The 22,745-nt window shown below is 66.3% G+C and overlaps 1 protein-coding gene across 2 annotated transcripts; it reads right to left on the bottom strand.

Annotated features, from left to right (window-relative positions):
* Positions 1 to 429: 429 nt before the first annotated feature.
* Positions 430 to 20,251, bottom strand: FHOD1 (formin homology 2 domain containing 1). 2 transcript variants are annotated; one of them, XM_044434239.1, is made up of 22 exons: positions 20,050 to 20,251; positions 17,575 to 17,681; positions 17,353 to 17,417; positions 14,308 to 14,375; positions 13,932 to 14,037; positions 13,336 to 13,430; positions 12,756 to 12,867; positions 12,223 to 12,317; positions 12,005 to 12,148; positions 11,691 to 11,914; positions 11,459 to 11,566; positions 7,504 to 7,619; positions 6,477 to 7,348; positions 5,891 to 6,043; positions 5,529 to 5,711; positions 5,058 to 5,177; positions 4,111 to 4,272; positions 3,055 to 3,245; positions 2,303 to 2,498; positions 1,974 to 2,142; positions 1,285 to 1,464; positions 430 to 1,003 (listed from the first exon to the last, which is right to left on the bottom strand). In XM_044434239.1, the coding sequence occupies exons 1-22, from the start codon at positions 20,200 to 20,202 to the stop codon at positions 921 to 923; spliced, it is 3,702 nt and encodes a 1,233-aa protein (XP_044290174.1). In that variant the 5' UTR covers positions 20,203 to 20,251; the 3' UTR covers positions 430 to 920. The 2 variants fall into 2 exon arrangements, with proteins under 2 accessions (XP_044290174.1, XP_044290175.1); XM_044434240.1 differs by having other exon boundaries at positions 2,303 to 2,495.
* Between the last annotated feature and the right edge of the window lie 2,494 nt (positions 20,252 to 22,745).

Below are 22,745 nucleotides of genomic sequence, written 5' to 3'. Positions count from 1 at the left end.
ATCGGCTCCCCTGCCTCCTGCTGAGGGCAGCTGCACTCGCGAGGCAGCGGGGGGAGGCAGCTCTGCCCACAAGCCGCATGCAGCAGGGCAGAACCAGAGAGGGCTGGGGAACCCCAGCCTGCAGGCTGTGGGGAAGCAGGGGGCTCTGGAGACAGCATGACTCGTGTTGTCCCCGTGTCAGGCAGGCCGGCCGCTGTGACGGGGGCCGAGGCTCAGGATCTCATTGGCTGAGGGCGGCAGAGCCTCCCCGTTCATCTGCCCAGGGAGGACCGAGGCTGCTCTTCCAGAGGAGCCCTCCCAAAATCCAGCGGACTGGCTGCTGCCCCGCTTGGCCCTCCCCCGTGTGGCTCAGGCAGAGCCCAGAGCTGAGATGGCGGCTGTGCAATGCTGAGGAGGAGCAGTTTGGCCAGATCGGCAGAAAGGAAGCTGGCAAGTGCCGAAACAGCTTTAATGTCACACTGGAAGACCAGCGGCTACAGCAGGAGCCCGTTGGCTGGGAAAGCGGTCTTCAGCACGTCCCGCCCGCCCAGGCCTGTGGCCGGGGGGCTCCCTTCGCAGCGACGGCCCGTTCCCGGCCGGGAGCCAAGGGCCTTCCTTCTTCCTCCGGGCGGGCAGGCTGGCGGCAAAGGGTCAGGGTGGCTTCCTCCGCTGCAGCCATGGCAGGCCCTGCAGAAGGGCCGTGGACTCCGACTCCTCGGACAGGCGCTGGGCAGAAGGCGCTGAAGCGTGTGCGCGCACGCACACACACACGCAGGTGCGGCAGTGCCACTGGCCAGCAGGGCCCTTTCGCGAGGCGGGGCGGCTCCAGGCGCCTGGGGGACTCACGTCCTGAACTGGCCGCCTCCTGGCCGCCAGCTCCCGAGGGCTCCTCCAGCTCAGCCCCGCGGGCACGAGCAGCGTTGTCCAGCCCCTCCGCGCGGTCACACCGCCACTCCGGCCGCCTGCTCCAGGCCCAAGGCCTGCACCAGCTCATCGCTCAGGCCGCTCTTCAGGGTCCGCCGCACTGGCAAAGACGAACGGCGAGGGCCATGGCACGGGGAGCGAGGGGGCAGCCCCGACTGGCCGCGGGCCGAGGCCTCCCACCTACCCCAGGGGGTGGCTGGCACAGCTGCCACGGTCCCCAGAGGGAACACAGCTCAGTCCTGCCGGGCCTGCCCAGAAGAGGATTCGGGCCCATCGGAAGACAGCTGCACGCAAGCAAGTTCCTAGCCCCTGTTGCGGCAAAAGTACACGAGGAGGCACCGTGCAGTTCCATGCAAGGGGGAGCAGAGAGGCAGGACTTACGGGATTTTCGGCTCACTCGGGAGCGCTTGCGCAGCCTCCCTGCACCTGGCCGTGGCGGCGTGCTCTGCGTGACAGACCTGGCCAGGCGGTCCATGATCTCCTCAGAGGCATCTTCAGGAGAGCCCGCCGTGTCCTCTGGCGGGGTGGGGGGCGCGCTGGGCGGGCTCAGCCTGCTGGCTCCTGGGAAGAAGCTGCTCTGAGGACTGCGGTGGCCACGGGATGGGGCACGATTCGGCCCTGGGGCCCAGCCGGGCAGGCTGCGCAGCAGGCCTTCTCCCCACGGCCAGGGGCTGCCCTCCTGCCTGGGCTGCCCTCCTCTGGAGGAAGCACTGCCAGCCACTCTGACGGCCTGGGGGGCAGCACTGACAGCTCAGCGGGGCTGAGGCAGGGCACCCACGCAGAACACCCTGGCCACGCCGCCTTGCTCCCATCCAGGCGGGCGGTTCAGTAACAGCTGGGATGGGGCAGGGGGCAGCAGCCAAAGCCGGCGGGCAGCCACCGGGGTCACGGGAGGGCTGGGTGCCCTCTCAAGTATCCGGCGCTGGGCAGAGTGGCCACCATCATCCGAGAGACTGACGGCCCACGACAGCCCCACCCACCGGCCCCAGGGCCGGAGCACGGCCAGCAGGCACCCAGAGGCTCGGGGGGAAGCAAGGGCCCAGCTCCCCCGGGAAGAGCGGCCTCCCTACCTTTGCCACCCCGGGAACGGCGGGCAGAGGGCTCGGTGGCAGGGGAGGCAAGCACGCTGGCCATGCTGCTGTGGTCCGTGCCGTCCGCCCGCTCTGGGCTGGCAGTGAGCACGGCTGGAGCACAGCTGGAAGCATCCTCCGGAGGGCAAACAGTGGCAAACTTCTCCAGCTGCATGGAAAGATGAGGCGGTGGCTTGGACAGGGGTGGGGGGCTCCACGGACCCAGCTGCCGGTCTCCTGCCCAGGGCCAGAAGGCGCAACAAAGGAATCGGTCCTGGGGACATGACCGACTGTGGCAAGTCAGGTGGGGGGGAGTGGGGAGGGCTCACCTCTGTGATCAGCCGGCCGCGGGTCTTGTTCCGTTCCCGACAGGCTGCCCGCTTCTTCTGCTGCTGCAGGACGCGCTCCCGGCAGGTGCGGTACTCCAGCGCAAACTCCCGCAGGGTTTGGCAGAAGACCGTGACCTTGACGTCTTGCGCTGAGTGCTGGTCATAGCCGAGGTACAGGAGGAAGGCGCGGAACCTGCTGGGAAAGGGCCGGGCGGCGGGCCGGGGTCAGCAGCGAGCCTGCCCACCCCAGCGCAGCCCGCTCAGGGCCGCCCCAACAGCAGATGCCGAGCGCAACGAGGAAACAGTTCCTGAAGCCACACAGCTCTGTGAAAGCGGAGTGGAAATGAAGGCTGGGGCGTCTGAGTGGGGTGTGCGACTTGGGTGTCCTGCACCAGCAGGGGGTTGGGCGGAGAGCCTCCCTGGCCCCTTCTGGCTCTGCTGTTCGAGGATTCTAGGAAAAGTTTCCACCTGGCGCCAAAAGGCAAAGGACTCGGCTGCAGCCGGTTCCGGAGCTTGGCTGCCACACTGGGTGGCCGGGAGGGCTCCAGCGGTGGGAGAGCGTACGGAGCTGCGCAAAGGCCATCCTCTGCCTGCTCGCAAGCTGAGCGGGCGCAACCCTCGGAAAGACGGGCCTGCTGGCTGTCCGCGGCAGGGGGCAGGGGGTCCCTGGAGCCATTGTGGAGTTCCTAGCACAAAGGCGGATCCCCAGGTGCACACCTGGTATGGCCCACGCCCCACCACAGGACACACACCTGTTCAGGACCCGCCTGTGCACCACCTTCAGAATGACGATCTTCTGGGTGCAGCCCTGCAGGAAGTCCACCAGCTTGCCCTTCAGCCCAGGCTTGGTGTCGTGCTTCATGATGGCCTTCAGGCTTTCCCAGGAGGCCTTGCAGCGCTGGTCGAGCTGAAGCAGCCCTTCGGCCAGCGCATCGAAATCGACCTGGAGGAGCAGCGTGTGGCACTTGCAGGAATGCAGCGGGGGGCGCGTGCCCCGTCCCCTCCAGCCCAGCTCCCACTTCCTGCACCTGCGGGGGCAGCCCTCAGGCTGGACCGCGTGCGGAGGCGCTGCCGGCACTGCTCAGGGCCCCAGCAGCTGGGGCAGCTCCCCTGCAGGGAGGAGGCAGCGGGTGGGTGGCGCGAGGCCCGGTGAGGACCAGAGAGAGCTGGGCAGAGGATGAGCTGCTGGGCCTGGGCGGCTCCTTCCTTTCCCAGCATGGCATCCACTGGCGCCAGCAGCTGCGGGTCCGAAGCTGCTGCGGGACACTGGGGGGCTGGTTAGGCACAGGCCAGGCAGGAGGCCTCAGGGCCAGGGAAGGGCCCCCCAGCTGCCCCTGGCCAGAGCAAGCGCTTCGGGGATTCGGACGGCAGTGAAAAGCCCACCAGCGGTTCTGAAGAGCCACGGGGCCTGCTGAGCCCTGCCACAGTCCGCACTGAGCATGCAAAGGGCCGCAGACAAGAGTGGCGCTCCCGTGGGTGCAGCTGCCCTTTAGTGAACAGATGCAGTTGTGGGACTGTGTGCGGCTCTGGGGCCAGCCTCCGCCCCGGCCCAGCCTCGCTGGCCAGCTGCACAAGGGCATCCAGGTCTCTGGTGGGGCCGGCAGCTGTGCAGGAGCAGCTGGAGAGCTCCGAGTCCCCTGGTAGGGCGTCCCTCAGGCCCCAGAGAGACAATTCTAAACATTGCTTTGAAAGCCCAAGCACATCTTCCGGAGAAAAGTGCAATCGAGGAGAACGCTCTCTCCGTCAAAGCTGCCACGAGGCGTGGCCCTGGTGCCCCTGAGCGCGCCACCCGAGAAAAGGCCTCTCACCTTAGCAGAGCGCATGAGGGCGGCGATCTCCGAGTAGAGGTCCGTCGTGTCGGGGAACTTATCCACCACATGGTGGCACAGATGGTGCAGCAGCGTCTGTCGGCGCACTGTGTCCTTCACCTCCGAGACCTTCGCCAGGTAACTCAGCTCGAACCCTCGGCTCTGCAAGTCAAGCGCGTGCTCAGCTGCCCACCGCGCTCTGAGGGAGCGGCTGGGCCTCGGCCTCTGCATGGGGAAGAGCTGCCGTTCGCAGCTGCCCCCACAGTCCCGACCACCCCTCACCCCCTGCCCCCCGCGAGGGGCCACAACGCTCGCCGGCAACCCACCGCCCTGAGAGTCCGAACAGACCCACGGGGCCAGAGAGCGCCCGTGGAGAATGCAGGCCAGTCTCCACACGCAAGAACCCTGGTGCCGTCCCGGGACCTCCGCTCAGAAGAGGAATGGGGGCCGCCGGAGCCCCCGCCCGCTCTCTCGGCAGCAGCCGCCAGCCCGCGGGGCCTCGGCAGGGGAGGCCCGGAGCAGGTGACTGAGCGACATTCCTCTGCTGCTCGGAGAAGCCCTTCTGGGCTCAGCCAGCCGTGCCGAGCCAGTCGGGGCACTTCCTGAGCTCACGGCGGCACGGGCCGAGCTCGGCTGCTGCCTCTCGTAGACCCCACACGTGGGCCTGGTCCAGGGTGGCAGGCAGCTGGTGTCTGACCATGGCCCCGTCCTTCCCCCTTCAGGCCAGGCTGGCTGGCTGGCTGGCTGGCTGAGTGACCACTGGGAAGCCACCCCCACCTGCCCAGCCCTGCGCGTGGCTTGCAGCTCCCAGGCAGCAAAGGAGGGAGGCCCTGCAGGTGCGCCCCACGTTCCTCCTTGGAAGCCGGGTGCAGGGCCAAGCCCTGCCTGAGACGCGGCTCTGGGTCTGAGTGAGTCCGCCCCTCTGCTGCCCCCGCAGCTTCGTTCACCTGGGAGCCGTTCAGGAAGTTGCCCATGGCCAGGAGAGTGGCGAGGACACACTTGAAGGTCCGGTTCTGGGCCAGCTGCTCCATCCCAACTTTCAGGTCAAAGAGAGGCTCTGCAATTTCCTGAAGAGGAAAGGAGAAAAGAGCCCCCGAGGGATGCAGGGGCCGTACGCCTGCCGTTGCAGGAAGCGCTTCGTGCCCCACAGCCAGGGGCCTCTGGGTCCAGAGTGGCCTGTGTCGGCACGGCATTCCTGTGGGCTGCTAGGAAGGGAGGCAACCCCTGGAAAATCCCAGGTGAGGACCATCCGCCCACCCTCCCTGCAGCCCTTGCCTCGCTCGGAGCCGGCAGGAGAGGCCCAGCACTGAACGCCCTGAAAGGCCCGGCGAGCGTCGCAGCTGCAAGCGGGGCTCCCGCCCAGCCCGCCGCCAGCCCCGCGGGGGCTCTCACACCAAGCGTACGGTGCTGCTGCCCACCTGCTCCATGGTGTCGTAGTCCAGCTTGAATGCCCACAGCTGGAGTCGGGCGCTGAGCTCGGGGACTGAGGAGAGCGCCAGGAGGAACTGCTCAGCGGAGCCCAGGGGGATGCCGGGGTGGGCCAGCTGCGCCTCCTGGATCCGCTGCTTCTCCTCCTCCGTGGGAACCATGGCCAGGATCTTCTGCAGCGAAGGGAGACCCGCGCCCCGAGGTGAGCCGCAGCACATGCTTCCCCGCAGCCCTGCGTGGCTGCAGCCAGTGGAGAGCACCGAAAGGGCCATGGTCCCACACGTGGCCCCAGCGGAAGGGCCCCGAGGGTACGGGCCGCACGCACAGGCCAGCCCAGCCTCGCCTCCCTCACCTCGATCCCTTCCTTGCCAATGGCGAACTCGTCGAAGTTGCTGATGGCCGCCTTGATGACAGGGATCGGGGGCAGCACCGTCAGCCCGATGTTGATGGCGTTGCTCCTCTTGGGGTCCAGGACCACCACAAGCTTCTTTGCATCCGCAGCTTTCTTGGGAACGGGGGAGACGCCCGAGGTCAGAGGCAGGCACCTGCCACGGCCGCCTGCACTTGCCCATGGCAGCCCCCCCTCACCCCGGGCCGCAGGACGGTTCGCGCTGAGAGGACCTGGAAAGCAGGAGCCAGGTCTCGCCTCCCAGCCGCACAGCCACTGCAGGCCAGCGGCTCCGGGGCACCGGGAGCAACGCTGCTCCGTGCCTCGGAAGGCCCCGCTCTCTTCGCCCGTGCACAGCACCCCCCCCCACAGCTGTGCTGCCCCCGCCTCAGTGTGGCCCAAGCCAAGCAGGCGAGGGAGAACGGCACCCTGGGATGGAGGCAAGCGCCAGGGGAGCTGCCGTGAGCCGCCGCCGCCACCGCCTCCAAGCGAGTGAGCGGCGAGTCTCCTCCTGCCTGCGGGGCTCAGATGCCCCAGCCCAGACACCCACCTTGGAGCTCAGCACCTCCTTTGCACGGGACTCGAACAGATGCTCCAGCTTGGCCGTGTCCACCTCGACCCTCTCCAGGGAGGCCCACAGTGTGGCTGGCCCAAAGCAGCTGGCCCCACCGCCGGCCGGGCCGCCAACGCCCACGAGCTCCTTCCAGAAGAGCCGGACAGTCTTCTTCTTCTTCCCCTGGGCCTGCTCCGGAGACGGGTGGAGCGTGCTGGGAGGTGGGCAGCCCAGGGGGAGCATCGGAGGGACAGCACCGGGAGGGGGCGGGGGCGGGGGCGGGGGCCCCGGCAGGGGAGGGGGGGCAGGGGGGCAGCCAGGGAGGAGGGGAGCGGCTGCAGGCCCCGCTGGCCCCGCATCAAGAAGGTCGTCGTCATCCTCCTCACCCAGGTCAGAGAAGTCCAGGTCTCGGATCCTGAGGAGTTTAGGGGGGGGGGCCAGCAGGTCCGCCCCCAGCCCAGCATCCTTCTGGAATGGCGACGCGAGGGCTCTCTCCAGGCCGGCCTTGGCCTCAGTGCTGAGCTGGGACTGCAGTGAGTGGCCCCGCAAGTCGGGCAGGTCCTCCAACCTCTGGCCTGGACAGCTGCCCTGCTTGGCCCAGCCCGCCTTGCTCTGGGCCTCTGCGGGGGGGGAAGGCCCCCTCCCCACCTCCGTCTCACCGTGATGGTTCGGCATCTCCCCAGAAGCAGTGCCGCCGCAGGGCTCTGTGCCCCCTTGGGGCAGAACACTCCCCGCGATGCTGCTGCAGGGACCCACGGGGCGGCTGCTGGAGGCCTCCTGGGCTGCCGGCACCCCCATGACCTGGCCGCTGCAGACCCCAGTCAAGGCTGGCCCGGAGCTGGGCTCCTTCTGGTCATTGCTCCATCTCTCTGCGGGAGGCAGGGGAAAGAGCGACATGAAGCCGCTGATCCGCAGGGGGCTGGGAAATGAGAACGTGGGCGAGGGCACAGACCCACCCAGGTGCCGCTGCCAGGTAGCCCCGCAGCCCTGCACAAGCTGCCATCCCCAGTGCTGGCTGCCTTACCTGGGGCACCTGGCTCTGCTCCTGAAGCCACTTCCGCCAGGATCCCTGCCCGCCCCTTGGAGATGGCCACCATCTTTTCCTTCTGGGATGCAGCAAGGTTTTCCAGGAAACGGGCTCTGCAGAGGAGGAAAGCCCTGGCACTCAACAGCCAGAAGGCCACCACCCAGCCCAGCCTGGCCCAGCATCCAGCACACCAGCACCGACTCAGCTCCCCAGAACCCAAAGCTCCCTGCGCCTGCTCAGAGAAGCAGCCGAATGTCCTTCATGGAGCTCAAGGACTCCAAACGGTACCGGGGCAGCACATCAGTCCCCCTCCACCCCAGAACATGCAGGCCTTTCCTCCCATTCTCCCGCAGTCTGCACCAATGAAGGACTCCCCCAGAACAGCATTCCTGGGAAGAGAACGCCACACCAGGAATAACTCTGGAATGCAAGGGTCAAAGGGCTAAAGCAAGCCGGACCAGCTGCCCTCAGGAGGCCCCAGCTCTGCAGCTGCCGCCCTCCATGCCCAAGCGACAGGCCCCCTGTGCAGCTCCCCACCTCTTGCACACTTCAGCGGCATGGCACCGTCTGCCGGGGCCCTGGCAAAGGGACGGGGCCTGGACTGAGCGCCCCCGCGGGGACGCAAGGGGCTCGGGGAGCCCCCCCCGTGGGGCTGGGGGCTCTGGAAGCACCTCCCAGCACAGCTGTAGCCAACAGGACGGCGCAGGTGCCGGCCACGCCACACACGGCAGGCTCCTGCCAGGCTCCAGAGTCCCCTGCCGGAGCTGGCGCACTCAACGGAGGCTGGCTGCCCGGCTTAGAGTTGGGGCGGAGAGGCTGTGGGGCGCCGCAAAGCACCGAGAAGCTCCCACCGAGACCCACCATCCAAACCAGGGGAGAAGCACAGCCTCCCCAGACGGCTGCATCGCCGGCCCTTGCTCTGCACCTGCCCTTTCCTGGGCAGAGGCCCCTCCTGCCTCGCCCACCTGGGAGCCTGCCCTGCCCTGCCCGGGGCTCCCCAGCCGCGGCTCTCTTGACACGCGTGCCTAGCCTAGCCTGGGGGCTCCAGGCCTCCCAGAAGCCCCCCCCCCCAGTCTGGCTCTGCACCCCAAGGGCGGGGGGGAAGCAGCACACTGGGGCCTGGAGCCGGGCCTCCCTTCCCAGTCCTTCACGGCTCCCTTGTCCCCTTCCTGGAGCAGCCGGGTCCCGGGAGCCGCCCTCTCTGTGGTCAGATCCCGTTCTAGCCCTGGGTCTCCCCAAGACCCAGGGGCCAGGGCCTTCGCCTGCATCGGCCACAGCCTCACAGGGGCGGTCGCTGCAGGCGGGCCGCCCGCACGAAGACTGCCGAGCACCAGCAGCCAGCCTGGACACCAAGGCCACATGGCCCACCACGGAGGCCGGTCCAGCTCCGTTTCCTGCGCTCTCTACCGAAGAGCCCCCGGATTTTTCCCCTCACTTGGCCACCTCCACCCCATCACGTGTCTGCGGTTTTATTTTGCAATGAAAGAATGAGCGAGATTGCACATAAAGGCTGAGCCAGCAGCAAGAAACAGGAACGCTCTGCACAGAAAACTGAGCAAAGGCACCAGTCCGGGAAGAGAGCCGGGACCCAAAAGCACACAACGCTGCCCTGACGTCTCCAGTTGCCCCAGGGCCTTCCGCACATGCCGCCCCTAACAGTGGCCACGCGGGGTTGCTGGCCGCTGCCCCTGCCCCCCAACAGCACAGCAGAGATCCTGGCACCTCCCTTGCACAAGAGGCCAGGGCAGGGGGCCAGGTGTCTGCGGGGGGGGGGCAGGCTCCCGCGGAGCCCCCAGGCCAGGCCTTGTGCCAAGAAGGGCACATGCTCTGTACTTACTCAAAGCGCCTGAGAATGGGCTTGTCCCCACCCGCTGGGGGGCTTTGCTCTCGCCTGGGAGAAAAAGTCTGTTAGCGCCACTGGGCAGGAGCGGCCCCTCCGCATGCCCACATGCCATGCCAAGCGACACCAGGCCGAAGCGGGGGCACATGCAGTGGGAGGCAGTTCTCCTGGGGGAGGCCACTTCCTGCAGAGGGCCCCCCCAGTGGCACCGGGCTGCAGCCCCTGGCATGCTGGCAGCCCCGGATGCACCCTGCGCTGCAGGGGCCTTAGGCTGCGGGGGCAGCAAGGGGCGGGGGGCGTTGCCCCGGCCCTGGGGGCTCACTGGCCCGGGAACCTGCCCGGAGCCCAGCATGGGACTGCGGGAAGCCCAGCATGGCCCCAGCGGAGCCCAGCATGGGACTGCGGGGAAGTTCAGCATGGGACTGCGGGGAGCCCAGCATGGCCCCAGCGGAGCCCAGCATGGGACTGCGGGGAAGTTCAGCATGGGACTGCGGGGAGCCCAGCATGGCCCCAGCGGAGCCCAGCATGGCCCCAGCAGAGGTCACTTCGGTGGCTGGCTGGCTGCATGGCTGCAGGGCTCTCTGAAGGAACTAGGGGGCCGTCTGCCAGGTGAGTGGAGTCCCTGCTGTCGGAAGCAGACTGGGAACGTGTGGAGCTGAGGTGCCTGCCCAGAGCAGAGAAATGGGCAGCTCGCTTGCTGCCTGAAGGCGGGGCTGGCTGGGCATCCTGCAGCTGCTGATCCAATGGTGCCCCCTGGTGAACCCAGCGGGAGCTGCAAGCTTTCCTCCCAGGGAGCCCACAGCAGGCATCCTCATCCCCAGGGTGAGGGGAGGGAGAGGCCAGCGGGAGGCCCTGCGTGGAGTCCACCCACAAAAGTCCAGGTCAGCCTTCCAGCCACGTGCTTCACGGCACCACGGTTCCCCAGCAAGGAGTTCATCCAGTCCCAGAAAGCGCCACACAAGCTGAGCCCAGAGAGGGCAGCACAAGGCAAACCCACGCGCCAAGTCGCTCCTGCCCCAAGCCCAACAGACAAGCCCCTCCGCAGGGCCGGCTGTCCCCTCCCGCAACGAAAGAGCACCTCCCTGGCCACGGGAACCATACGCAGGCACGAGTGGCAGCATCACTTACCACACAGAGCCCCTTTCGTGGAGCCTGGAAAAGGAAAGGCAGTTTGAGGAGGAGGCCAAAGCGCTGAGCAGGGTGAGCAAGTGAGCGAAGAGAGGCTGCTGCAAGAGGCGCCCCGCCAGGCTCCAGGGCTGCAGGCACTCAGCGCGACTTGCTGCTTGGCCGGCCCCACCAGTCCTGGCCGTCTGGACCGGCGGCCAAGTCACCTCGGGCAGGCGGACCAGGGCCAGACAGAGAAAAAGCAGGGCAGGAAGAGCGGAGCGGAGCGGAGAGTGGAAGAGCACTGACAAGCCCTGCTGGGGTGGCCATGCTGGGAAGGCCCCTGCAACTGCCCCTTCCCTGCTTGTGAGGCTGGCCCCAGCCACGTCTCCATCCTCCCTGGACCGTCACCTCCCTGCACCGGCCGTGGCAGCCTTCCCGAGGCACGGGCCAGGGAAGGACAGGCCTCCAGCACAACGTACGTGAAAGAAACGCCCACCCCTCGATGCTCCACCCACGACAAGACTTTTCAGTTGCCCCCCACCCCTGATGTGGGCAGAACAATGGAAGCCCTCCTTGCGTCGCTTGCTGAGCACCGCAGACCGAAACCCGGAGGGATGGGCCGCTTCAGTGGGGCCACATCACGGACCTGCCACAGGCCCCGGGGGCTTCTGCCGGGCTTGCCCCCTCTGCCACTGTGGCATTCCCCCCCGCAGCTGGAGCGCCGGGAGCCCACCCGGCGGAGAGAAGGTGGGAGGACCTGAGCCAAGGCAGGCCAGCTGGACCACTTCAGGACAGTGCGGTTGACAGCTCCCCAAAACCCTCCCCAGGCAGGGCCCTGCGCCGTAGGAATGGCGATGCTCCAACGGGCAGCAGGACCATGGCTCTCCGCAGCCCCCTTCCCCCGGGAGGGAGGTGCCACGGCCGCCAGAAGCCCTGGGCATGGCAGGACAAGAAGGCGAGGCCCAACTGGCCCCTCGACGGCCCCACGCTGCCCCTGTGACTTACTTGTAGATGCTCCTCTCGCCCAGGCCGGCCAGCTGCTCCCCGCCCTCGCCCGGGGGCACTGAGAGCTGCACCTCGGAAGCGCTGCTGAACGTGCTCCGCGAGCCGGGCCTGGGGGGTGGGCAGGAGGCAGAGTCAGTGCTGTGGGCAGCGAGAGGTCCCACGCAAGAGCCAGGGGGCCTGGAAGGGCCCCGGCCTCGAACCCGCTCGTACTGGCCCTCCCCAGCTGACTCACCGGTCGTCGAGGCTCTCCGCGGCAGGGCCCAGCACTGGAGTGAGAACGGGAGCGGGACTGGGCTGCTGGGCCTCGGCCTCTGCGGCTCTCCAGGCATCCTCCTGGGCCACCACACAACACACCGACCGCTGTGGCCCCCGTGGGCCCTCCGCGCCCCTTCTGCGCTCCTTGCTCCGCGGGCCGGATGGGGGCTCCTCGACGCAGTCCTCGAACTTGAGGGCCGTCTGTGGAGCAGAGGGAGGCCGGGGCAGGATGAGGCAGCCCACGAGCCGGCATGACCGCACCCCCGGCCCCGGCCCCGGCCCGCGGCTCACCTCGTAGACGGCCAGCTGCTGCCTCAGATCTGGGTCGAGGCCCTTCTGGGCCAGCAGCTGCTCGACAATGCACTCCATGCCCTGCTGCTCCAGGCAGTCGGTCACGTCGTAGAAGGAGTCCTGGTCCGGGAGGGCGGCCAGCGTCTGCACGACAGAGCCCGCCAGAGTCAGCGCTGGAGCCCCCCACCCGGAAGCCCCGCAGCCACCCCGGCAGTTACCTTGTTGATGAGTGTCATGGCAAACACCTGCAGCTCCCTGTCAGCCCCGTTCTTCTGCTCCAGGAGAGCCATGAGGCGCGACCACGGAAGCCTCCCTGTAAGGCAGGCAGGCAGCGCAACTGGCCAGAGGCCATGGCAAAGGGGCAGCCCTTCATGTGCACCCGCCCATCCCTTCAGCTGGGCTCCCCGGGCACTCCCCAGGCAGCCCTGGCCTGAGGCGAGGGGAAGATGGCCGCCTCGGCACACCCACGCTAAGAAGGGCCGGCCGGCCAGGCATGCGGTGCTGGCGGCGCCGAGCCCCCCGAGGCAGCCTCCACACAAATACTGCCGGGGAAGAGGACCCTGCCGTAAGGACTGCGCCAGTGCTCTGGCCACTGAGGCATGTGGCCGCTGGGAACGGAGCACCCAGTCCTCTTCCTGGCCGCCCCACCCTCTGCGGGGGGCAGCGCCAACCGGTGAGGTGCCCAGACGCCGCAGCCAGCCTGCTGGAGGGGACACGCAGCCCTCCCCACGCGCGGGGACCACCTGCTCACCTCTGGCCTGCTCCTCTGTGAGGACGGCCTGGATGAGCAGCTGGGCGTTGGACTCCGCGTACTCCACAAAGACCAGCAGCAGCTTCAAGGCCATCTTCACCACCAAGCGGTACTAGCACAAGAGCCGGGGGAGGGGGCACCTTAGGCAGAGCCGCGGCTGCCCCCACATAAGCCAGCAGGGCCCTGGGGCTGGGGACAGGGCCTGCTCTGGACCAGCAGCCCTGCCTGGGGCCTTTGGCAGGCAAAGCCAGGGGACCCCAGGCTGACGTGCTTCCTCCCCACACTCGGGACTCTCCTGACCCCCTTCCCCCAGCTCGTCTCTGGGGACCCTCCCTCCCTGAGCCATGGGGTGGGGGCACACTGCTTCCAGCCCCCAGGGAAAAAGGACCACCCAACCCTGGGGGGGATCACAGAACTCACGAGGGGCGTGTGCAGGGGGTGAATTGGGCGGACGTTCCGCAGCAGGGAAGAGGAACTGGCACCCCAGGGAAGCTCCGTGCCTGCCTCAGAGGGGGAATGACGAACCCCACACCCACCGGTGGGCCAGCTGAAGTCCGCAGAGAGCATGGCCCCTACTCACCAGGCTGCCGCAAAGTGAGTAGAGCCACTGCACGGTCTCACTGTGCTGGATCACACCTGTCATGCCGTCCACGAAGAGCATGATCTGGCCAAGGGCTGAAATGGAAGGCCCTCAGCGGGAGGGGGGCCAGGCCCATGCAAGCCCCACTGCCTCCACTGGTTGCCCTGAAGGCTGCGCCTGGGAAACGGCTAGTGCGGGCAAGCACACCGCTTGCGGAAGAGCTCTGGGTGAGGCATCTCTGCAGGGTGAACATCGGTCCCAGCCTGGGCAGGCCGCTGGAGGGGTCTCCAAGTAGCACCGACTCTGGCCCCGTCGCAGGTGGGGGACAGGGGGCAGGAACTGGGGAAAGGAGTGGCCCGGAGGAGACACCAAGCAAACACTGCAGAGTTAGCTTGGCCAGGCTGACTGGGTCTGACCCCAGGGTGATCATGGGCTGGGGTGGCAGGGGGGCCCCAGGACCAGGGGTCACAGCCATCGCTTGGCTCACCATCTGCGCAATGAGATGCACCCCTGCACATGCCCCCAAACTCCGCTGGCAGCAAAGGGGGCGCGAAGGGCCTGGATGCTGCCCCCTGCCCCCCCACTCAGCCACTCACCACGGAGAATGTAGTTCTGGTAGTTCTGGTCGGCCTCAGCCCCCACAGTGATGAGGCACGTCAGGCCCTCCAAGCTCACAAATTCCGGCACCAGGTCCTTATCCTCCTGTACCAGCAACAGAGGTGAGCCCCCTGTCTGAGCACCACTGCCCCCCATGGCAGGGTTGCCCACCGCAGTCTGAGCAGCTCCCTCGGCTACCCGGGGTGCAGCTCCCTTTCCCATGTGGAACCTGCAGCTGCCAGGAGAGGGCCCCACCTGGCACGCAGAAGAGGGCAGCTGCAGGGCAGCGGCAGCCCAGGGCGAGGGAAGGGGGTGGGCTGTGAGTCATGAGTGAGTGGAGCCCCCCCACCAAGCTGCCCCTGCAGTGGGGCTTACCTGAAAGAGCTGCTTCAAGGAGAAGAGGGAGCGCCGCAGCTCGGGGCCCTTGGAGCTGTACAGCTTCTCTGTGGGAGGAAGCACATGCCAGTGGAGCCGCCTTTAGGATGCGGGGAACAGCCCCTGCCCCTCCCCCCAGAGAGGCACATGAAGCCCTGGCCAGCTGGCCCTCCCGAGCCTGTCACCGGCCAGGGATCAGGACACTTCCAGGAACAGGGCTCTGCTGGGGAAGGCCCCTCCGAGCTGTCCTGGCTGCCCCCAACTTCAAGCCCCCAAGTGTGACGCTTGGCCACCCAGAAGAATGCAGACAGCAGTGACGGCCAGCCTGGGCAGCTCCCTCCTCCCGAGACACGCACAACAGGCGTGGGACCAGCTGGCCAGGCAGGACAGGTGGCTTTTCTGTTTCCTGCCTCCGGCAGCTTCCCATGCAGAAGATGAGAAGGGGGCAAACGTGAGCGAGCGGAGGGCTTGCCTCCCTTCCCTTAGCCCAGAGTCAGGTGCCGAGGGGCTGCCCTCCAAGCACAAGAAGAGGATGGGCTCCCTGCCTTGCCCCTGGCGCTGGCACAGGCAAAGAACAGGCAGAGCCGGGGGCAGAAAAGTCCGGGGCTCACTGGACACAGATGGCCCCAATTCCACTGCCCCCCTAGGCACCAAGATATCCAGGCTCCAAGCAGCTCCGCCTGCCCAGCTGGGTACAAAAGGAAGGGAGATTAAAAATACCCACCGTCTGCTGCGGCCCCTGGCACCAAGCCAGGAAGACCCAAAATAACGCCACAGGAAGGCAGCCCCACCAGGCACTGCAGGAGCAATGGCTGCTCTGCGAGGCTCACTGGGGGAGAACTTCCTCCCGGCCAGTCATTCCTCCACCCTCCCCTTCCCAAAAGCAGCTGTCAGAGAGTGAGATCCACTCTGCCCCACAGAGCCCCTTGCACCTCAGCCGCCCCGTCCTCCTCGGGGCAGCCCTCCAGAGGGGCAGGCGCTAAGCCTCAGCCAGGAGCCACAGTCTGGGGGATGCAGAAAGGTTTGCTGGGCCAGAAATCCCCCAGCAGCTGGAGGGCAGCACGGGGCTTCCCTGCCCCCAGGTGCCGGGACCCTGGGTGCCTAGCAGCCCGGAGCCCCGCATAGCAGCCCATCCCAGGACTGCACTGAGGACCCAGAGCAGCCCAGCCTGGGGATGCCGATTCGCAAAGTGTAGGCAGAAAAACGGCAGCAGGGAGGGCCGCTCCTCACCCCCCCGGCGGCAAAGTCCCCAGGCAGGCACACAGCTGGGGGCATCCTCGGGAGGAGCACCACGCAACTGAGTGCTGCCACTCCCTGAGCTGCGCAGTGCCCTTGGCATGCTGAGCACCAGCCGGCTCCATCACGGGCACAAGGTGGGAGCTGCCCAGCTCCCGTGGCCTGGCTTGCAGCCCACCTCTCTCTCCTCTGCAGTGCAAGGGGCCCCGGCTTCTTTGGCCGGCATGGTGGCCAGACGGGCAGGGAGTGCCTCCGATGGCCCTTCCAGCCTGTGGCTGGCCACAAAGGTCTCGGCCCCCAGAAGGCAACAAGCAGAACTTGCGAAAAACACGCCCGGAGACGGGCATCCGAGGCACGGGGAGCCCCAAGGTGAAGGAGCCCTCTCTGGAGCCCAGTGGGAAGGGACGCGGAAGCCCTTCGAAGCATGTCGGCCTCACAGTGGAAGGACCGAAAACATCTGCAGGAAACAAGGATCGGGAGGGCCACTGCGGCGACCTCCGTCCGAGCTGGACACCGGCCGGCTGCCCTCAGCAGCCCACGTTCCTGGGAGTTCCTTCCTTCCGGCAGCGAGTGGGCCGAGAAGCATGTGCCCCTCCCCGCAGAGGCCTTCAAGGAGGCCTCGCTGCTCCCCGCTCCTGCCGCTCCACCCCACAGGGGACATGAGCAACCCACGCCACGTGGGTGGAGCGGATCCCGCTGCGCTCCTCACAGCAGCACCAGTACCCACAGGGCCTCGGGGGCTGCCCAGCCCACCTCCAGCTGACCCGTGTGCAGAGCGACATGTGCCCCAGATGGGAGGGCCACCTTCCTGCGGAGCAGCAGGAAATGCCTTCAGCGGTTATCAACACAGGCAGCTGGAGACATGGCAGCTGTCCCCGCCACGCACATGCTGAATCAGGAGGAAGGAGCAGCCACTCTGTGCAGGGGGGTGGCCAGCGGGGTGGGGGGAAGGGGCTCAGCACTCTCTTGATGGAGGGGACCCAAGTTCGACACGTGGGTCAGGCGGGGGCGCGAGGTCTTTCCCACTACTGAGCCGGTAGTCCAGAGGGTGGGGGGCATGGCCTGCTCTCCGGACCAAAGCGGCCACGCTGGGGAGGGCTGGTGCAGCACCCAGGCAGGCCAGGGGGACGTGACTGCCCTTGGTGCCCCTGACAGCCAAAGAGCCACAGGAAGCACCACGTCTTCCCTCCCGGGAAAATGTTTTGCTTGGCTTTTATTAGCCGCATGACTAATGGAGCAGGATTAAAGAGCAATAAATAAACAAACAGGCAGGGAGCAGGCATTCCCCGAGGTCATGCTCAGACCTTTCTCTCTGCTTCAGGAGGCAATTTCCACGCAGGGGCCACATCCAACCTGGGAATCTTGCTGGGCGCACATTCCCGCTCTGGGCTGGGGCAAAATGAGGCCTCCTTTATCTTGAGCAGCCTTAGAAGCACGCAGGGCAACCACTGCAGGCCAAGCCTCGGACGCAAGCAGAGCCAACCCCTCCGCAGCCGCCCCTGCCCCCCACACCACCAGTAGTAAATAGTTTCCTCACTGCTTGGCAGCTATTTGGAGAGGGGGGCTTTTCCCAGCAAAGTGCTGGGAACAGGAGACCTTCCCCGAGCTCAGCTGACCAAGGCCAGGCGCTTCTCCGGGTGGGGGAGAAGGGCAGGGCCTGAGGATGAGCTGGTGGAGGGCACCTGCCGGCCATGCCTGCCCCATGCCCGCTCTGCCCCACTGCTGGGCCTGGGTCTTCTGTGCCAACCAGCTCTAATGCTTCCAGGCATGGGCAGGGGAAGAGTTGGCCAGAGCACAGTACAGACTCACCAAGGATCACCTGCACGCGGACGGAGAGCTGCGTGCGCAGAAGCAGGATGGGCCGCCTCCCTTTGCTGCAATGACAGGAGAGCACACAGCCCGGTCAGCACAGAAGCCTCGGCCCGGTGCGGCCCTCCCAGGCCACGGCTGGGGCTCTGCTCCGAGAGCTGGGCTTGGAATGGGTTACCCGGGTGGGCTGCATGCCCAGGAGCGCAGGCTGCAGTGATTCACCTGATGTCTTCATAGAACCCCTCCAGTTCATCTTTCTGCTCCAGCAGTGAAAGCTCAAGGTCCAGGTAATGCCCTGAAGGCAGGACCTGCACAGCACAGTCTTCCAGCTGCAAAACAAGAGCACATGCAGGAATCCACAGGCTGGCAAGGAGGCACCAGGGAGAGGAGAACACACGGCTCAGCCGAGCACCCAGCCCAGAGCACGCAGGCAGCAGACTCGGCAGGCCAGCACTCCTCCCTCGGCTCCCCAGACCCACCACGGCTCCTGATGCAATCAGGCAGCCTCCTGCCCTGGGAGACCCCCAGGAAGCCGTCCCCCAAGGCAAGGAGCTGCGCAACATGGCACCAGGAGGGGCACGGTGCCCTCCACCATGCAGCATCAGCCCTGCCCGATCTCTGCAGCCCAGCCCAGCCTAGAACAGGGATGAGTGCCCAAGGCGCCCTGGAGGCCATGCATGGAGGCCTCTGGAGAAGTTCCCGGAGCACCCACCCTCTTCCCTGGTCAAGCCCCCTGCGCTAGCACCAGCCAAGCTCTGGGACCCTGGGGGCGCTGCCCAGGCTGGAGGAGGCGTCATGTCGCAAGGAGAACCCCCCCCGGGGGGGGCCCTAAGTACTTTCCAGGCTTCTTGCAGGCCTTCCCAGTCCTATCCGCCTGCCTTTCCTGACGCAGGTTTGCAATATGCCAGCAGCTGCAGCCTCACAGGTGTGGAGAAAGCAGGGACACTTAAATTTAAAATATACAGGTGGGCTGGCAGCATGAGTCCCCGTCACCAGGGTACAGGAGGACCGCACAGGAGAACCGTACTCCTGCTGGGTGAGAGACAGGCCTTTTCTTGCTTGGAGCTCAGCATGGAATTACAGCAGGCTACTGAGAAGAAAATCAGCAGCAAGGATTATGCGGGCCTGGGAGGGGGAGGCTGAAAGGGTGAAAGAATTAAAGCAGCCTGGCTGGGATGCTCCAGAGTCCTAGCCCTCTCCCTGCATTTTTATAACTCTGCACACTGCATGCAAAGATACATCCATGGAGAACTCCTGCTTAACTCTCAGTGGCTGCAACAGCTGTGAGCACAAGCCTGCACCCTCCAGATGGCTGAGGGGCTGCAGGGGCTGCACCCCTCCACATCTGGAGAGCACTGGAATGGGGGAAGATGGAACCAGACCACAACAACAGCTGCTGCTCGGGCGGGAAGGCCAACCCACCAACACAGGCCTGAACCCAAGTGCACTGCACCCGAAGGGCTTTTGTCCACCCCTCCCCTTAGTCGCTGACAAAAATATCCCATGACTAGGCCAACTGGAGGCATTCAGCTGCTGTGCCAAGAATAAATAAAGATGAAAACAACCCTGTGTGCCTTGAAAACAGCCCTATCTGGCTTGCACACTCATCCAATTCAGCTGGGGATCCAGCTCAGTCAGTCCCTTCAGTGGCCCACTCCCCCTGTGGGGCCAGTCCTCCACTGGCTGGTCCACTCCAGAAACCCAGGGCACGCAGCTCCAGCGGTGCTGGGCACCAGGCTGTTCTGGCACGCAAGCGGGCCGGCAAAAGGAATCGGCCAGCAGCCACCAGACCTGCTTCCTTTCGGGACAGGAGAGTCAGGCTCATCTGCTGGAAAAAAGCACGAAGAGCCATGCATCCACAGAGCAGAACTTTCTCGGGCCGGTGCTTCCGGCATCCAGGCCTTGTGCTGCACAGGGTCTGTCTTTAAGATGTCATGGCCTTGCTTGGTCTCTTCCTAACTGCCCCACGAGCCTGGCTGCTTAACGGGGGGGGGGGGGGGCTCATGCAAGCAGCGGGTTTGGGCACCCGTTCGGTCCTCCTCCACGGAGAAGAGGAAAAGTGAGCGGGGATGGGAACACACCACGGGCTATGACAGGACCATCCGGAGCCCGGGCAGCCGCCGGCCAGCAGCTTTGCCCGCAAGAGCCTGAGCAGCAGACCGGCCGCCCAGCGCAGCACGCCAGGCCCTTGGGGGCTTTTCTCTGAACGGGGCTGCCCCGCAAAGCCGGGAGGAGGACTGGGCGCCCCTGGCTTGGCTCTCCAGCCGGCCCGGCTGCCCGCGAAGGCTGAGCGGCTTGGGCGCTGCAGCTCAAAACAGGAAGAGGCGCCGGGCGAGGGCAGGCATGCGGCCCGGCCTGCAGACGGTTCCGGCCCACCACGTCCGGGCGGGCCGGGACCGACCTCGGCGGCGCCTGCTGCGTCCGCGCGTGCAGGCGGCTCGGGCGGAGGCAGCCGGACAAGCCACCCCGCCGGGAAGGAGCGCAGGGCCAGCCGCCGTCCCCGCCGCCAAGCGGGCCGGGGCCGCAGCGGAAGAGCACCGGGGGCCCGGCTCGGGAAGGGCCGCCAGACTCCGCGCGGGGCGGGCAGCTCCGATGAAAGGGCCACGCTGCCGGCGCCAACTCGGGTCTGGCTTCGCAGAGGCGACGCTCGCCTCGCCTCGCCTCGCCTCCCCTCCCCGGCACTCTGCACGCGCTCACCGGCATCGGCGCGCCCAACAGGCGGTGGAAGGCGGGCACTTGGGCGGCGAGCGGCAGCGCCTCCAGGACAGGCTGCACGGGCGGGCGGCGCGGTTCCGGGAAGGCGGCGCACGAAAATGGGTCCCCGTCTGCCAGGTACTGCAGCCGGCACATGAGCGCCGAGCCCGGCGCCGTCGTATCGGGCGGCGGCAGAAGAGGCGGCTCGTCCATGTCCGCGGCGCGGCCGGGCGGGCGAAGGGCGAAGGGCGAGCTCCCGGCCCCGCGCCGCCGGCTGCAGCACGCGGGAGGAGCGGCAGGGCGGGGATTCCCGGCGCGGCCCCGCAGCGGCCCGTCAAGGCCCCAAGCGCCTCCCACGGAGCAGGCGGAGCCGGGCGCGCCGCCGATGCCACGCCCGGAAAGGCCCTGCCGCTGCGCCTGCCCCCCCCGCCCCCCGCAAGCGGTCCCGCCCGCCCGCTCCGGGCCGTTCCGGGGTGGAGTCGCGCCGCCCGCTGCGCGCGCCCCTTCCCATCCCGAAATTCGCATCCCGCTCGCGCCTTTCCCCGCTGCCGTCGCCTCGGCCCGTCGATGTAAACTCCAAGTGGGGAGGGTCTCCCCAGTGAGGGCCCCGGGTGCCAGCACCGCTCTCTCTTTGGAGCCTTCTTCAGGCATTGGGCAGGATACGAAGAGGTCTTAATGAGGACTTGAGCTGCTTTTGTTGAGTGGTGCAAAACGATTTTTATATACCTGCGCGTCTTTCTGTGTCTTGTTAAGTTTCTGATCTTATTCAACCACCCAGAGAGCGTTGGCCATACCCACAGCATAACCATCAAAAAGAAAAGATTAGGAAAAAGAAATAGCCACAGATTCCCCCCCCCCCCACACACACACACACATTCAGGAAAGCCGAGGGACACTTAGTCTCGCTTTTGTGCGGGGCGTTGGGCATTTCTTTGCAGTGGATGGAAGCTGGCTGGCAGGCAATCCTTGCTAGCTTGCTGTTCTCTTCTGCAACGAGTTGGCTAGTCTGCTTTCTAGAGATGGAACAAAAGCCGTCAGAAGCCACAACGGTTTGGGGTTTGCTAATGGCCAGCCTCTGTTGCCACAGCCAGAAACTCTCATTCAGATCCCGTGAGTCACCCGCTGGATTTTCAGGCCCCCTTTAAGACACAGAGTCACTCCAGTAACAAGATCACAACCAGTCAGGGCCAGGGCTTGTGTGACTCAGGAAGTTTCCATGGTCTTGAGTGTCCTATGGGAAGCCAAAACCAACCATAATTATACTGTCCTTTGCCATAAGTTCCAGTTCCTCCAGGATACCATGAGCAGGAAGCGAAACTGTCCACGGCAATCTTTCTGCACGGCTGGGAAACGCCAAGGGGGCATGTGGGGGGGGGGGGGTGTTTGCCAGTGGCAGCTGCTGCTGCCTAGGACCTAAATGAGACCACAGAGCCCCTCCCCCCGCGAAGTGCCAGCCGCCCTTGGGGAGCCTGCCCTTCCGTATGCTGCAGCCCCCCTCGCGCGGGCCCACTGGCTCACTCTGCCCCAGGACAGTGGAAAGGAAAATGGGCGTCATCACCAGGGTGGCTCTTGGCCATTGTGCCCTACAATCAGGGCTTGTGGGCAGGCGGGTACGCTCGCCAGACCTCTCAAGGCACAGCCAGGATGGCGCTGGGTCACCAGCGTTTTCAGGCCACTTTGGCAAAGAAAGCTACAGCGAGCCAACTCCACTTGCTTCTCCAAGGTTCCGCCCCGGGCCGGAGGGGGGCTCGGGCTCTGCCACCAGCCAGAAGAGACCACCAGAGGACTCGCTCAGGCTCGAGGGCCTTGGGATAAAGCCAGTGCGGTGCAGTGGCCAAGAGTGCAGGCCTGGGACTCGGGTGATCCGGGTTCTAGCCCCCACTCAGCCTTCTGGGTGACTTGGGCCAGCCGCGGACTCTCAGCCCAACCTACCTCACAGGGTTGCTGTTGTGGGGATAAGCCCCAGTGAGTTCATTGTAAGAAGAAAGCAGGATACAAATGATAGATAAATCTAAATCCAATCATGAATGAATTGCCTCCCGCTGAGCCCCCGGACAGGATGCTGGAACTTGAGGCAGAGAGCCCACCCAGCACGCTCTCTGCATGATGCGTGTCTTGGGCCATATGGAAGGCACATGCAGCGTTTCAGAAGGACAGGTTCAGGGGTTGAGTAGTTAGACAAATGACACAGAGTCTTCGGAGTGGGTTACTTTGGGGTTCGGCTCAGCTGGCAGCGCCAGAGCAACAGCCACTGCCCGTGCTTCATCTCTGAGCAAGTGCACAAAAGCGACCCTGACAGGGCTTGTGCCCGGGGAGCGTGGAGGTGCTGACCAAAGGGATTCTGCCGCACTTGTGTGGCGCAGCTGCTGTGCTTTGGTCGTGTGCCTGTGCCATGCAGGAGAGGGGGGGGAGCGCTCCTTGCGGGCCTGCGAGGTCTCTTTCTTTGCGATGCTCCCAGGGAAGCCCCCCACTCACCCACGGCACCTGTTCAGGTGTGGCGGCTCGTTCTTTGCTTCAGCATGAGAAGTGGAGCTCGTGGGGGAGCACTGAGCGGTGGGAGAGGGGGCTGCTGGGGGCCTGGCCATGCATCCAGCTCCACCATCACTTTTGCCAAGGGATGCCCCCACCGGCACACCAGGGGGCCCCCGGGGCCAGGAGAGCCAGGGCAGCCCAAGCAAGACCCAAGGAAGGCCAGCGAG

The sequence above is a fragment of the Varanus komodoensis genome, unplaced genomic scaffold (assembly GCF_004798865.1).
Source record: "Varanus komodoensis strain SLA01 unplaced genomic scaffold, ASM479886v1 scaffold27, whole genome shotgun sequence".
NCBI classification, from domain to species: domain Eukaryota; kingdom Metazoa; phylum Chordata; class Lepidosauria; order Squamata; family Varanidae; genus Varanus; species Varanus komodoensis.
This window is presented reverse-complemented; position numbering and strand designations above follow the sequence as displayed.

What these genes read in the sequence shown, in the direction of transcription:
- FHOD1 (XM_044434239.1), bottom strand. Translation starts at nt 20,202, where the DNA reads ATGTGCCGGCTGCAGTACCTGGCAGACGGGGACCCATTTTCGTGCGCC. An exon ending in AGGAGGTGCTGAGCTCCAAG is followed by an intron (nt 6,044 to 6,476) that starts GTGGGTGTCTGG and finishes CCCGTTCCCAAG; the next exon opens with AAAGCTGCGGATGCAAAGAA. An exon ending in CCGAGTGAGCCGAAAATCCC is followed by an intron (nt 1,004 to 1,284) that starts GTAAGTCCTGCC and finishes CGTCTTTGCCAG; the next exon opens with TGCGGCGGACCCTGAAGAGC.